Source organism: Diceros bicornis, chromosome 5 (assembly GCF_020826845.1).
Source record: "Diceros bicornis minor isolate mBicDic1 chromosome 5, mDicBic1.mat.cur, whole genome shotgun sequence".
NCBI lineage: Eukaryota > Metazoa > Chordata > Mammalia > Perissodactyla > Rhinocerotidae > Diceros > Diceros bicornis.
The window spans coordinates 41119231-41134644 of NC_080744.1; the positions used below are offsets into that span (position 1 = coordinate 41119231).

General features: G+C 39.8%; 1 protein-coding gene across 2 annotated transcripts in view; it reads left to right on the forward strand.

Moving 5' to 3' along the window:
• The window catches only part of WDR76 (WD repeat domain 76), a 53649-nt gene that overhangs the window by 3825 nt on the left and 34410 nt on the right, over positions 1 to 15414 (forward strand). For both annotated transcript variants that reach the window (XM_058541456.1, XM_058541455.1), the window contains 2 exons: positions 10349 to 10441; positions 11616 to 11671. In XM_058541456.1, coding sequence (XP_058397439.1) covers positions 10349 to 10441; positions 11616 to 11671 — 149 coding nt within the window. The remainder of the gene's footprint in view (positions 1 to 10348; positions 10442 to 11615; positions 11672 to 15414) is intronic.

The following is a 15414-nucleotide window of genomic DNA, read 5'->3' on the forward strand; positions in this document are numbered from 1 at the left end:
AGCTTGTATTAGAATTACCTGGAGGGCTTGTTAAAACTCCATTGCAGGGCTCCACCACCAGACTTTCTGATTCAGAAGTTTTGGAGTGGGGTATAGAATTTGCCTGTCTAACATGGTTTCCTGGAGACACTGATGCTGTTGGTCCAGGACTGCTCTTTGAGAACCACTGGATTAGATGATCTCTTTGGCCTCTTAGACTGTAAGTTCTGAGTATATTTGGCTAATATAAAGCAGATTTTAGTTTGATCTGAGGAAGTAGGGTCAGAAATTAGAAATGAGGAAGTGGGGGCCGGCCCCGTGGCTTAGTGGTTAAGTGCGCGCGCTGCGCTGCTGGCGGCCCGGGTTCGGATCCCAGGCGCACGCCGCCGCACTGCTTCTCTGGCCATGCTGAGGCCGCGTCCCACATACAGCAACTAGAAGGATGTGCAGCTGTGACATACAACTATCTACTGGGGCTTTGGGGGAAAGAAAATAAATAAATAAAATCTTTAAAAAAAAAAAAGAAATGAGGAAGTGAGTACTGGAGATAGTCGAGCAGAGTCATAAATGCTCAGCATATGTTTTCTTGGGACAAACTGAAAGATCTAACATCTTTTATAGAACATTTCATTCTTTTGTTCTCTTCCCTTTCGTTAAGTGTCTTTTTGGAGTAAAATGATTAAGGCTTTGTGGTACCGTGTTTTAGGAACAGGAGTTTACAAGCTTATTTCTTCCCACATGAAGGAAGGTTTTTGTCACATCACAGACAAGTGTCTTGGCCTATAAATCTAGAATTTTATTCTGTTTTTTGGGAAACTTGCTAAATTTTATCTCTCAGACCTTCTATTAAATATTTTAATATTTAATATTAAATCATAAAGCATTTAACATTAATTTTTTTTAAATTTTGAGAAAATCTTAGGCTTACAGAAGAGTTGCAGATATAGTACAGAGGATTCCTGTATATCTTTCACCCAGCTTTCTCTTATGTTAATATCATACATAATATAGAACATTTATCAAAGTAAGAAATTAACCTTGGTATGATACTGTTAATTAAAGTACAGAATTTATTAGGATTTTACCTGTTTTTCCACTGATGTCCTTTTTCTGTTCTGGTATCCAGTTGAGGATTGCACAGTGCATTTAGTTGTCATGTCTCTGTAGTCTCCTCCAGTCTGTGACAGTTCCTCAGTCTTTCATGACCTTGACACTTTTGAAGAGTACTGGACAGTTATTTTGTATAATGTCCCTCAATTTGGGTTTTTCTGCTGTTTTCTCATGATTAGGTTAAGGTTTTGCATTTTTGGGGAGGATACCACAGAAGTGAATGTGCCCTCTTCAGTGCCTCATATCAGTGTACATGATGTTGATATATTTTACTGATGGTGTCTGTTTTGATCACTTGGCTAAGATAGTGTCTGCCAGGATTCTCCAATGTAAACTTATTATTTTTCCCTTTGTAATTACTAATATTTTAAGAGAGGTACCTTGAGACTATGCAAATATCTGGTTTCTGTCATCAAGCATGTATTTATTTTTTATCGAGATATAATTCACATAACATAAAATTTACTATTTAAAAGTGTGGAATTTTGTGGTTTTTAGTATATATATATACAAGGTTGTGCAACCATCACCACTATCCAATTGCAGAACATTTCCATCACTCCAAAAAGAAACCCCATATCCATTAGCAGTCACTGCCAACCCCCATCCCCCCAGCCCTGGAAACCACTAATCTACTTCTGTCTCTATAGATTTGCCTGTTTTGGACATGTCATATAAATGGAATCATACAGTATGCCACTTTTTGTTTCTGGCTTCTTTCACTTAGCATAATATTTTCAAGGTTCATTCATGTTGTAGCATGTATTGGTACTTCATTCCTTTTATTTATTTATTAGTTTTTTCTTTTTTTTTTTTGTGAGGAAGATCAGCCCTGTGCTAACATCTGCCAATCCTCCTCTTTTTTTGCTGAGGAAGACTGGCCCTGAGCTAACATCTGTGCCCATCTTCCACCACTTTATATGGGATGCTGCCACAGCGTGGCTTGCCAAGCGGTGCGTCGGTGCGCGCCTGGGATCCCAACCGGCGAACCCCGGGCCGCGGCAGCGGAGCGCGCGCACTTAACCGCTTGCGCCACCAGGCTGGCCCTTCATTCCTTTTAATGGCTGAATAATAATCTATTGTATGGATATACCACATTTTGTTTATCCATTTGTCAATTGATGGGCATTTAGGTTGTTTCCACTTTTTCACTGTTGTGCATAATGCTGCCATGAGCATTTGCTTATGATATTTTGTGTGAACATGTGTTTTCCATTCTCTTAGGTAAATACCTGGGAGTGAAATTGCTGGGTCATATGGTAACTCTATGTTTAACTATTTGAAGAACTGTCAAACTGTTTTCCAAACTGGCTGCATCATTTTTACATGCCCACTAGCAATGTATGAGGAGTCCAATTTCTCCATACCCTTGCCACTACTTGTTATTGTTTGTCTTTTTCAAAAATTAAAAAAAAATTTTAATTGTGGTAAAATACACAATGTAAAATTTACCATCTTAAGCATTTCTAAGTGTACAGTTCAGTAGTGTTAAGTACATTTACATTGTTGTGAAACCAATTTCCGGAACTCTTTTCATCTTGCACTACTGAAACTCTGTACCCATTAAACAACTTCCCATTCCCCACTTCCTGCCAGCCCCTGGCAACTACCATTCTACTTTTTGTCTCTATGAATTTGACTACCATAGGTACCTCATATAAGTGGAATCATATGGTATTTGTCTTTTTTGTGACTGGCTTATTTCACTTAACCTAATGTCCTCAATTTTTGTCTTTTTTTGTGTGTGCCTGAGGAAGATCAGCCCTGAGCTAACATCCATGCTGATCCTCCTCTTTTTGTTGAGGAAGACCGGCCCTGAGCTAACGTCTGTGGCCAACCCTCCTCCTTTTTCTCCCCAAAGCCCCAGTAGACTGTTGTATGTCATAGTTGCACATCCTTCTAGTTGCTGTATGTGGGATGTCGCCTCAGCATGGCCGGACGAGCGGTGCGTCGGTGCGCACCTGAGATCTGAACCTGGGCCACCAGTAGCATGTTTGTCTTTTTGATTATAGCCATCCTAGTGGATGTGAAGTGGTATCTCATTGCGGTTTTGATTTGCCTTTTTCTTTTTTTTTTCTTCTTGTTTTTCTTTTCTTCTTTTTTTTTTTTTTGTGAGGAAGACTGGCCCTGAGCTAACATCCATGCCAATCCTCCTCTTTTTGCTGAGGAAGACTGGCCTTGAGCTAACATCCGTGCCGATCTTCCTCCACTTTATGTGGGATGCCGCCACAGCATGGCCTGACAAATGATGCGTTGGTGCATGCCCAGGATCTGAACCCGGGCCACCAGCAGTGGAGCACGCACACTTAACCGCTACGCCATGGGCCCGGCCCCTGATTTGCCTTTTTCTAATGACTGATGATGTTGAGCATCTTTACATGTGCTTATTGGCCATTTGTCCTTTGGAAAAATGTCTGTTCAAGTCCTTTGCCCATTTTAAAAATTGAGTTGTCTTTTTATTGTTGAATTGTAAGAGTTCTTTATATATTCTGGACACTAGACCCTTACTAGATATATCATTTGCAAATGTTTTTCTCCCATTCTCTGGACTGTCTTTTCACTTTATTATTATTATTTTTTTTGCTGAGGAAGACTTGCCCTGAGCTAACGTGTGTTGCCAATCTTCCTCTTTGCTTGAGGAAGATTTGCCCTGAGCTAACATCTGTGCTAATCATCTTCTATTTTCTATGTGGGTCGCTGCCACAGCATGGCTGCTGACAACTGGTGTATGTCCACACCCGGGAACTGAACCCAGGCCACTGAAGTGGAGTGCACTGAACTTAACCACTAGGCCAAGGGGCTGGCCCCTCACTTTCTTGATAATGTCCTTTGACATATGAAAGTTTCTTTTTGTGTGTATGTGTGTGTGAGGAAGATCAGCCCTGAGCTAACATCTGCCGATCCTCCTCTTTTTGCTGAGGAAGACTGGCCCTGGGCTAACATCCATGCCCATCTTCCTCTACTTTATATGGGATGCCGCCACAGCATGTCTTGACAAACGGTGCGTTGGTACGCGCCCGGGATCCGAAGCCCGGGCTGCTGCAGTGGAGTGTGCATGCTTTACTGCTACGCCACCGGGCCGGCCCCACAAAAGTTTTTTTTTTTTTTGTTTTTTTTTGTGAGGAGATCAGCCCTGAGCTAACATCCGCCAATCCTCCTCTTTTTTTGCTGAGGAAGACGGCCCTGGGCTAACATCTGTGCCTATCTTCCTCCACTTTATATGGGACGCCGCCACAGCATGGCTTACCAAGCAGTGCGTCGGTGCGCGCCCGGGATCCGAACCAGCGAACCCCGGGCCGCCGCAGCGGAGCGCGCGCACTTAACCACTTGCGCCACCGGGCCGGCCCCCCACAAAAGTTTTTAAGTTTAATTTATTTTTAATTAAAATTTTTAATTTTAAGTCCAATTTACCAATTTTCTCTTTTGTTGTTTGTGCTTTGATGTCATATCTAAGAACCATTGTCTAACCCAGGGTTATGAAGATTAACACCTATATTTCCTTCTAAGAATTTTGTAGTTTTATCTTTTGCATTTAGGTCTTTGATCCATTTTGAGTTAATTTTTATATATGATGAGAGATAGGGTTCCAGATTCATACTTTTGCATCTGGATATCCATTTGTTCCAGGACCATTTGTTGGCAAGACTATGTTTTCCCACTGAATGGTCTTGACTCCCTTGTTGAAAACAAATTCACCATAGGGGCCGGCCCTGTGGCGTAGTGGTTAAATTTGGTGTGCTCCGGTTCATGGGTTCAGATCCCAGGTGCGAACCTTCACCACTTGTCAGCCATGCTGTGGTGGTGACCCACATGCAAAATAGAGGAAGATTGGCACAGATGTTAGCTCAGGGCTAATCTTCCTCAAGCAAAAAAAAAAAAGAGGACGATTGGCAACAGATGTTAGCTCAGGGCGAATCGTCCTCAGCAAAAAAAAAAATAAAAATAAAAAAATAAATTCACTGTAGGTGTATAGGTTTATTTTGATGCTCTCAGCTTTATTCTATTGATCTATATGCTATCCTTATGCCAGTTTTAATTGTTTTAATTACTGTAGCTTTGTAGTGAGTTTTGAAATCAGAAGTGTGAGTCCTATATCTTGGTTCTTTTTCAAGATTATTTTGGGTATTCTGGGTCCCTTGCATTTCCATATGAATTTTAGGATCAGCTTGTCCATTTCTGCAAAAATGACCTCTAGAATTTTGATAGAAATTGCATTGAATCTGTAGATCAATTTAGGGAGTATTGCCATTTTAACAATATTAGGTCTTCCAATCTATAAATGTGAATGTCTTGCCATTTACTTAGGTCTTCTTCAATTTCCTTCATTATTTTGTAGTTTTCAGTGTACAAGCTTTGCACTTCTTTGATTAAATTTATTCCAAAGTATATTATTCTTTTTGATGCTATTATGAATGGTATTGTTTTTTTAATTTCATTTTCTGATTGTTCATTGTTAGTGCACAGAAATACAACTGATTTTTGTGTATTGATCTTGTCTCTTGCAACTTTGCTGAGGTCATTTTTTTTTTTTTTTGTAAGATTTTATTTGTTTATTTTTTTCCCCCCAAAGCCCCAGTAGATAGTTGTATGTCATAGCTGCACATCCTTCTAGTTGCTGTATGTGGGACGCGGCCTCAGCATGGCCGGAGAAGCGGTGCATGCCCGGGATCCGAACCCGGGCCGCTAGCAGTGGAGCGCGCGCACTTAACCGCTAAGCCACAGGGCCGGTCCAGGTCATTTGTTTTAATATTTTTTTGTGTGGATTCTTTAGGATTTTCTATATATAAGATCATGTCATTGGCAATAAAGATAGTTTTATTTCTTCTTTCTAATCTGAATATCTTTATTTCTTTTTTTGCCTAAATTGTCCTGGCTAGAACCTTGAGTACCGGGTTGAATAGAAGTGATGAGAGGAGACATATTTGTCTTGTTCTTGAGCTTAGGGGAAAAGCTTTGAGTCTTTCACCATTAAGTATGATGGTAGCTGTGAGAAATGTGTATTTTTTTTTAATTTTTAATTTATTTTATTTATTTATTTATTTAATTTTTGTTTGTGAGGAAGATTAGCCCTGAGCTGACATCCATGCCAGTCGTCCTCTTTGGGTTGAGGAAGACTGGCCCTGAGCTAACATCTGTACTCATCTTCCTCCACTTTATGTGGGACACCGCCACACCATGGCCAGACAAGCGGTGCATTGGTGTGCGCCCTGGATCCGAACCCTGGCCGCCAACAGCGGAGCACTCGTACTTAACCGCTATGCCAGGGGGCCAGCCCGAGGAATGTATACTTTTAAAAAACTTTTATTTCAGGGTGATTATAGATTCATAGCAGTTTACAGAAATAGTACAGAGAGGTCTCCTGTGCCCTTCACCCAGTTTTTCCCAATGGTTACACCTTATATAACTATATTAAAACATCAAAACCAAGAAATTCACAATGGTATGAGGTGTACGTATAGTTCTATATCATTTTATCACGTGTAGATTCATGTAACCACCACCACCATCAAGACACAGAACTATTCCATCTCCACAGAGATCTCCCTTAGGCTACCCGTTTATTTTTTTTATTATTATTATTTTTTTTCCCCTTTTTCTCCCCAAAGCCCCAGTAGATAGTTGTATGTCATAGTTACACATCCTTCTACGTGCTGTATGTGGGACGCTGCCTCAGCATGGCTGGACAAGCGGTGTGTCGGTGCGCGCCTGGGATCTGAACCCAGGCCGCCAGTAGCGGGGCACGAGCACTTTACTGCTAAGCCATGGGGCAGGCCCCCTTTATAGTTATGCCCACCACACTCCCTCTCACCATCCTTAACCCCTGGCAACCACTAATTTGTTTTTCCTTTCTACAATTTTATCATTTTGAGAATGTTATATAAATAGATTCATACAGTTTGTGAATTTTTGGCATCAAGCACATTTTTTTTTTTTTTGTGAGGAAGACCGGCTCTGAGCTAACATCTATTGCCAATCCTCCTCCTTTTTTTCCCCAAAGCCCCAGTAGGTAGTTGTATGTCATAGTTGTACATCCTTCTAGTTGCTGTATGTGGGACACAGCCTCAGCATGGCCGGAGAAGCGGTGCGTTGGTGCGCGCCCGGGATCCGAACCCTGGCCGCCAGCAGCGGAGCGCGCGCACTTAACCGCTAAGCCACGGGGCCGGCCCCAAGCATATTTTTAATTCCAATTATTTTTGTTCTTTGATTTTTTTTTTTTTAAACATAGCATCCCTTTCTTGTTTTATGGATGCAGTAACTTCTCAATTGTCTCTGAAGATAGTGTGTCTTCTTCTTCTTTTTTTTTTTTTTTTGTGCAGAAGACCAGCTCTGAGCTAACATCTGCCCATCCTCCTCTTTTTGCTGAGGAAGACTGGCCCTGGGCTAACATCCATGCCCATCTTCCTCCACTTTATATGGGACGCCGCCACAGCATGGCCTGACAAGTGGTGCGTCGGTGCGTGCCCGGGATCTGAACTGGCGAACCCTGGGCCGCCGCAGCAGAGTGCACACTTAACCGCTTGTGCCACTGGGCTGGCCCCGTGTCTTCCTTTTTTTAAATTTCTATTTCCTATAATATGTTTACTTTGAGGGTCCACTTTTTCTGATGTTGATTGCTTGGTCTCTCTCTTTCATGTTGCAAGTTTTTGAGAGGTAGGTAATGGGTGAGAATAGTTTGAATTACACGTTTGTCTTAAAAAAACTATCTAGGGGCCGGCCCCATGGCGTAGTGGTTGGGTTTGGTGTGGTCCACTTTGGTGGCCCAGGTTCATGGGTTTGGATCTCAGGCATGGACCTATGCCACTTGATGGCCATGCTGTGGCAGCATCCCATATACAAAGTAGAGGAAGACTGGCACAGATGTTAGCTCAGGGCTGATCCTCCTCAAGAAAAAAAAGAAAAAAGAGAAAAATTGGCAACAGATGTTAGCTCAGGGTGAATCTTCCTCAGCAAAAAAATAAAACAAAAACAGAGGGCCAGCCTGGTGGTGTAGTGGTTAAGTTCGCATGCTCTGCTTTGGTCGCCTGGGGTTTACAGGTTCGAATCCTGGGTGTGGACCAATGCACTACTCATCAAGCCATGCTGTGGTGGCATCCCACGTACAAAATAGAGGAAGATGGGCAAACAGGTGTTAGCTCAGGGCCAGTCTTCCTCACCAAAACAAAAAACTGATGATTTTTCTTAATAAATTTTAATTTTTTTCTATGGTAAATAGAATCATGTAAATTTGTTCCTTTGATCCCAGAATGCAGCATTTTGAAATAGATTCTTAGGAAGTCTTTGATGATGGTGGTAATGTTTTTTCTCAGGGAAAAAACTTCTCCCTGAGAAGCAGTTTTAAAGGCAGTGACAAAATAACCTTTCACTTTTGCTGCCACTATTATTTTGTGTGTGTGTGTGATAAAAATCTTTATTTTGGTGAAAGTAATACATGTACATACGTGTTTAAGTCATAATTCCACATGTGTATATGTCCATATATACTCACACAGAGGTAATTACATATGTACACACACATATACACAGAAACAAATAAAAACAGCCAGCAGTTTTATGCCACCTACCTCTCTATTTGTGATTGCTGCTTAATAGGCAAATTGCACTTTTCAGCCTTTTTAGCTTTTTTCCCCTCACTTTATCTATTGATTTACTATGGAGGACGAGGATTTGTTTCACTTACATCACACTTTTTACATAGGTGTGTCTCTGCCCCGCCAATTTTCCCTTTCCATATCCTTATTAGGTACAGCCCAAGCTTTACCAGAGTTGTAAAATTTCTCTCAGTGTAAATCAAAGAATTCTAATTGCATCGTATACATACTTTTTTCTTCATGAAATACTTCCGGGGGCCCTCCATCTTCCTTCGTCATTCTGGACTGTTTTACTCTTTTTTGGCCTTCTTTTTATCATTTTCCTTTGAATTTCTTTTATCTTCTATCTCTCCTGTGCTGAAACTTCTGTACCCTAGATCCTGTCTTTCTCTTTCTTGGTTTATTCTCTCATTTTGGTGAAGTGCAGCTCATAGTAACTTCCTGAGAAAAGGTGTATGAGAGGTAGTTTGCATTGCATGTCTGAAAAGTCTTTATGCTTTACATTTGATTGATGGCTTAATTGAATTTAGAATTGTAAGTTGAAAATAATTTAATTTTTCCATAGATTTTTTTTTTTTTTTGTAAGGAAGATCAGCCCTGAGCTAACATCCGTGCTAATCCTCCTCTTTTTGCTGAGGAAGACTGGCTCTGAGCTAACATCTATTGCCAATCCTCCTCCTTTTTGTCCCCCAAAGCCCCAGTAGATAGTTGTATGTCGTAGTTGCACATCCTTCTAGTTGCTGTATGTGGGACGCGGCCTCAGCGTGGCTGGAGAAGCGGTGCGTCGGTGCGTGCCTGGGATCCGAACCCGGGCCACCAGTAGTGGAGCGTGCGCACTTAACCGCTAAGCCATGGGGCCAGCCCTCCATAGATATTTTTAACACATTGTTCCGTTGTCTTCTAGCTTCTGTCGATATTGAGAAGTTAGTGCCATTCTGATTCTTGGTTCTTTGTGATCTTTTTTCCCCCTGCAAGCTTTTAGGATCTTCTCTTATCTCACTTATCTCAGGTGTTAAGAAATTTTGTGATGATGTGCCTAGGCTTGGGTCTTTTTTCATTCATTGTGCTGCATACTCATTGGGCACTTTTAATCTGGAAACCTGTCTTCAGTTTTGAGAAACTTTCTTGGATTATTTCCCTAATAATTTTCTCTCCTCCATTTTCTCTGCTCCCTTTTTTCCCCCTACAACTATTAATTGGATATTGGACCTCCAAGATTGATTCTCTAGTTTTATTGTCTTTTCTGCCCATGTGTTTATCTCTCTCTCTCTTTTTTTTGATTCTTCTTTCTAAATTTCCTTAACTCTTTCAATGAATTGAAAATTTTCAGTTATTGAGTTCTTTCTTTTTTTGTTTAATAAAAAGATAACTTTGAGTAATAGGCCAGTAGGAAGTAATTCGCTGTTAGATTACACTACTTCTGATATCAGATCACTTGTTTTTAATTGGGAAGCCTTACAGATATCTTGTGATTATCCCAAATTCAAACTCTTTCACTCAGTATCCAATGCAGCAAAGATTATGTGCTGTTTGGTAAGAGAGCATGAAATGAATAGAGCAGGTGCGATTTGAAGGAAAGTATACATGCAGAGAATTCCACACCTAGTTTTGTGGGTGCTTTTGCTATGGATTATCTAAAGTAACAGAATCTTTTTGGTGTAATTTCATAGGATGATTTTTCAGGATTGTCACCGTATGAAAGGAAGAGACTGAAGAACATATCAGAAAATGCAAACTTTTTTGCTTCTCTTCAGTTGTCTGAGGTTTGTGTGGAGTTTCTAATTAAAACCAAGATGCCATTCCTCTCTCCAGTATGTCTATAAAATACTCATAGTATCAGATTTCCCGGTGTCAGGGAGGGAGGGTGAAATTAGGAGTAAGTTTTGCTCTTAATAGAAAGAGGTTACCATATTTTATTGATTCCAAGACTTGTTTTTCATTTTAATATTTTTGAAATTGGCATCTTAAAACTATAACTGGGAGTCCCCCCACCCCCGTTTTGGTGGTACATAAAATAATAGTGTCTTATGAATGGTTGTCTTGGATTCAAAGAAACAGGGTATGTTCCAAGTGGTTGCTTTAACTAAAGGATAAAGAAGTTGGGAGGGATGGGCTGAAGGATCTGTGGTAGAGGAGTGAGAAGACAAGCTTTTTCTTTTTTTTTTGTTTAAATGTTAAACTTTAAGAATAGATGGGAATATGCTTTGTATGGGAAAGCTTTAAGGATAAATGGCCAGATATACGCTAATGTTTTATAACTAAAGGTATAATTTACATTGGTGTCTTCACAATGGGGTAAAACTTGTGTGTGTGAGAGAATAGCTGTTTAGAGGGTATATGATGTTTTACCCCAAAAGACATCAAACCGTTGGCTTTATTAAATAATTAATTGATTTCTCTGAATACCAGGTTCCCAAATATTCAGTGTGTGTTTGCATCTTTAGGGGAGGGAGGGCTAGTTAACATAAGGGACTAAATTGTTGTGTCAATAACAGTTGAAAATTCATCAGAAATTTAGACAAAGCATCTCCCTATTTCATTTTAGTTAACAGAAATTATGACTTTATTTATAGGAGTATAACCTATAACTTTTCTGAAAAATATCAAAGTAGGGTTGCCTATAGAAGAAGTTAAATCTTTTAATTTGTAATAGTATATTTGATTAAATGTTTAATCATGTAGAATCATTAGCAACGTGGGGTCCAAGGTATCAGAATGTCAGTACTTTAGACAGTATTATATACTTGCCTGTATTATTGGTAGTATATTTGTCTCAAGTCTACTACCAAGAGCAGGTATCATATCTTAAGGATCTTTGTTTCCTGTATAGATCTTAGTTTAGTGTGGATGTAGTAGCAGATACTTAATATTTTAAAAGGTAAGCTATGTAGTTGTAAGATAGTGTTTTTACATGTATATGTTTTGTGTATTTTGTAGTCAGCTGCAAGGCTCCGTGAAATGATAAAGAAGAAACAGCCTCCTGAATCCAAAAGGTAAAAGATTTGGTTCGCAATCCCTGCCACGTGATATATTGCTGAGTTGTTTTATAATTTGAAAAAATGGTTCGGCATAGTAAAATAAGTAACAAGGGCCAGCTGGGTGGCGTAGCGGTTAAGTGCACGCGCTCCGCTTCAGCGGCCCGAGGGTTCACAGGTTCAGATCCTGGGCACGCACCGAGGTGCTGCTTGTCAAGCCATGCTGTGGTGGCGTCCCATATAAAATAGAGGAAGATGGGCACGGATGTTAGCCCAGGGCCAATCTTCCTTAGCAAAAAGAGGAGCATTGGCATTGGATGTTAGCTCAGGGCTGATCTTCCTCACACACACACAAAAAATAAAGTAAGGAACAGATCAGCAACTCTGTAATTTAATTTTAATCCTTATAGGATCTCTGAGGGAATGCTACTGTTTAATAACTCTAAAGTTCTCATCTTCATCAAAGGAATATAGAGGAAATAGAATCTCAAGAGCTGGGGCCAGCCTGGTGGCATAGTGGTTAAATTTGCGAGCTCTGCTTTGGCAGCTGGGGGTTTGTAGCTTCAGATCCCAGGTGCGCACATATGCACCGCTCATCAAGTCATGCTATGGTGGCATCCCATATACAAAATAGAAGAAGATGGACATAGATGTTAGCTCAGGGCTAATCTTCCTCAGCAAAAAGAGGAAGATTGGCAACAGATGTTAGCTCAGGGCCAATCTTCCTCACCAAAAAAATAAAAAAAATTTAAAAAAGGGCAGCAGTAATTAAAAAAAACAGAATCTTGAGAGCTGAGTTTTGTTTATATTTACTGTTGCTGCTCCTGGAGGGAAATCTTTATTTCCACTAAATTATTCTTATTTTTGCCTAGAAAAGTTTATTCTTTTTTTTTTTTTTTTAAAGATTTTATTTATTTATTTTTCCCCCAAAGCCCCAGTAGATAGTTGTATGTCATAGCTGCACATCCTTCTAGTTGCTGTATGTGGGACGCGGCCCCAGCATGGCCGGAGAAGCGGTGCGTCGGTGCGCGCCCAGGATCCGAACCCAGGCTGCCAGCAGCGGAGCACGCGCACTTAACCGCTAAGCCACCGGGCCGGCCCTAGAAAAGTTTATTCTTAAAGATTCTTCTACTTCTATTCTTCTGGCTATCTTTTTGCTTCTCAATTTGTTTTTTCTTTCCCATTCCTAGAGTGAAGGAAGGAAATTAACGTTTGTTGAACATCTATGAAATATAGTGCAGTGACCTAAAAATTTTGTCCTGTATTATCTCATTTAATTCTGACAGCAAATAAATATAGGGGATAATATATCCATTTTGCAAGACAGAAAACAGGCTCAAGAGGTAAAGTAATCTGCTCAAGGTCAAAATAGCTCATAAATGGAAGCTTCAGGATTTGGACTCCAGGATTCCTTAACTTAAGTTCTCTCCATTGCATTTTAGCAGCGCTTACATATAAATGAAGAAACTAAAAATATTGGCATCATTGGATCATTTGTTTAGTGCTAGATGCTAATGAAATGTAGGACCATTTAATTGGTTTGATTCCAATACAGGTCAGTTAGCTTGAGTGTATAGCCTCCCCCATTATTAGCATCACTCATGAGAGTGGTACATTTGTTACCAAGGATGAACCTACATTGACACACATCATAATCACCCATAGTCCATAGTTTACATTAGGGTTTACTATTGGTGTTGGTGTACTTTCTATGGGTTTGTACAAATGTGTAATAACATGTATTCATCATTATGGTATCATACGCGGTATTTTCACTGCCCTATAAATTTTCTGTGCTCTGCCTTTTCATCCCTTCCCCCACCCAACCTCTGGCAATCACTGATCTTTTTATTGTGTCTATAGTTTTGCCTTTTCTAGAATGTCATGTATTTGGGATCATACAGTATGTGGCCTTTTCAGATTGGCTTCTTTCACTTAACAGTATCTGAAATATGCATTTAAGTTTCCTCCATGTCTTTTCATGGCTTGATGGCTCATTTCCTTTTAGCATTGAATAATGTGCCATTGTTCGGATGTACCACACTTTATCCATTCACCCAGTGAAGGACATATTGGTTGCTTCCAAGTTTTGGCAGTTATGAGCAAAGCTGTTCTTAACATCCAAGTGCAGGTTTTTATGTGGACATAAATTTTCACCTCCTTTGGGTAGATGCCAAGGAGTGTGATTGCTGGATTGTATGGTAAAAGTATGCTTAGTTTTGTAAGAAACTACCAAATTCTTCCAAAGTAGCTATGCCATTTTGTATTTGCACCAGCAATGAATGACAGTTCCTGTTGCTCCACTAGTTGCTTCACTAGCATTTGGTGTCATCAGAGCTCGGATTTTGGCCATTCTAATAGATGTGTAATGGTATCTCGTTGTTTTAATTTGGATTTCTTGGATGACATATAATGTAGAGCATCTTTTCATATGGTTATTTGCCATCTGTCTGTCTTCTTTGGTGAGGTGTCAAGGTCTCTGGCCCATTTTTTAATTGAGTTTTTTTTTTAAGGAAGATTCGCCCTGAGCTAGCATCTGTTGCCGGCCTTCCTCTTTTCGTCTTTTTTCTCCCCAAAGCCCGCAGTACATAGTTGTATATCCTAGTTGTAGGTCCTTCTAGTTCTTCTATGTGGGACGCTACCTCAGCATGGCTTGCTGAGGGGTGAGTAGGTCTGCACCCGGGATCCGAACCAGTGATCCTGGGCCGCCGAAGTGGAACATGCAAACTTAACTGCTGTGCCACCAGGCCTGCCCCAGATTGTTTTTTTTTTTATTGTTGAGTTTTAAGAGTTCTTTGTATATTTTGGATAACAGTCCTTTATCAGATGGGTCTTTTGCAAATATTTTCTCCCAGTCTGTGGCTTGTCTTCTTATTCTCTTGATACTGTCTTTTGCAGAGCAGTTTCTAATTTTAATGAAGTTTACCTTATCAATTTTTTCTTTCATGTGTAGTGTCTTCGTGTTGTATCTAAAAAGTTATTGCCATACCCAAGGTCATCTATGTTTTCTCCTGTTATCTTCTAGGAGTTTTGTAGTTTTACATTTTACGTTTAGGTCTAAAACCAATTTGAGTTAATTTTGTGAAGGGTGTAAGATCTGATCTAGATTCATTTTTTGGCATGTGGATGTCCAGTTGTTTCAGCACCATTTGTTGAAAAGATTATTTTTGCTCCATTGTCTTGCCTTTGCTCCTTTGTCAAAGATTGGTTGACTGTATTTATGTGGGTTTATTTCTGGGCTCTCTGTTCTGTTCCATTGGTCAATTTGTCTATTCTTTAATCACTGTCTTCATTCTTATAGCTTTAAACTAAGTCTTGACATTGGTTAGTCAGTCTTCCAACTCTGTTCTTCTCCTTCAGTATCATGTTGGGTGTTCTGTGTCTTTTGCCTTTCTGTATAAACTGTAGAATCGGTTTGTTAATATCCACAAAATAACTTGCTGGGTTTTGATTGGAATTGCATTGAATTTATAGATAAAGTTGAAAAGAAGTGACATCTTGACCATATTGAGTCTTCCTATTCATGAACATGGAATATCTCTCCATTTATTTAGTTCTTTGATTTTGTTCATCAGAGTTTTATAGTTTTCCTTATATAGATATTATAAATATTATGTTAGATTTATACCTAAGTGTTTCATTATTTTTGAGTGCTAATGTAACTAACAGGCATACCTCATTTTATTGCGCTTTGCAGATATTGTGTTTTTTTACAAGACCTTTTACCAGCAAAAAGATTATGACTCACTGAAGGCTCAGAT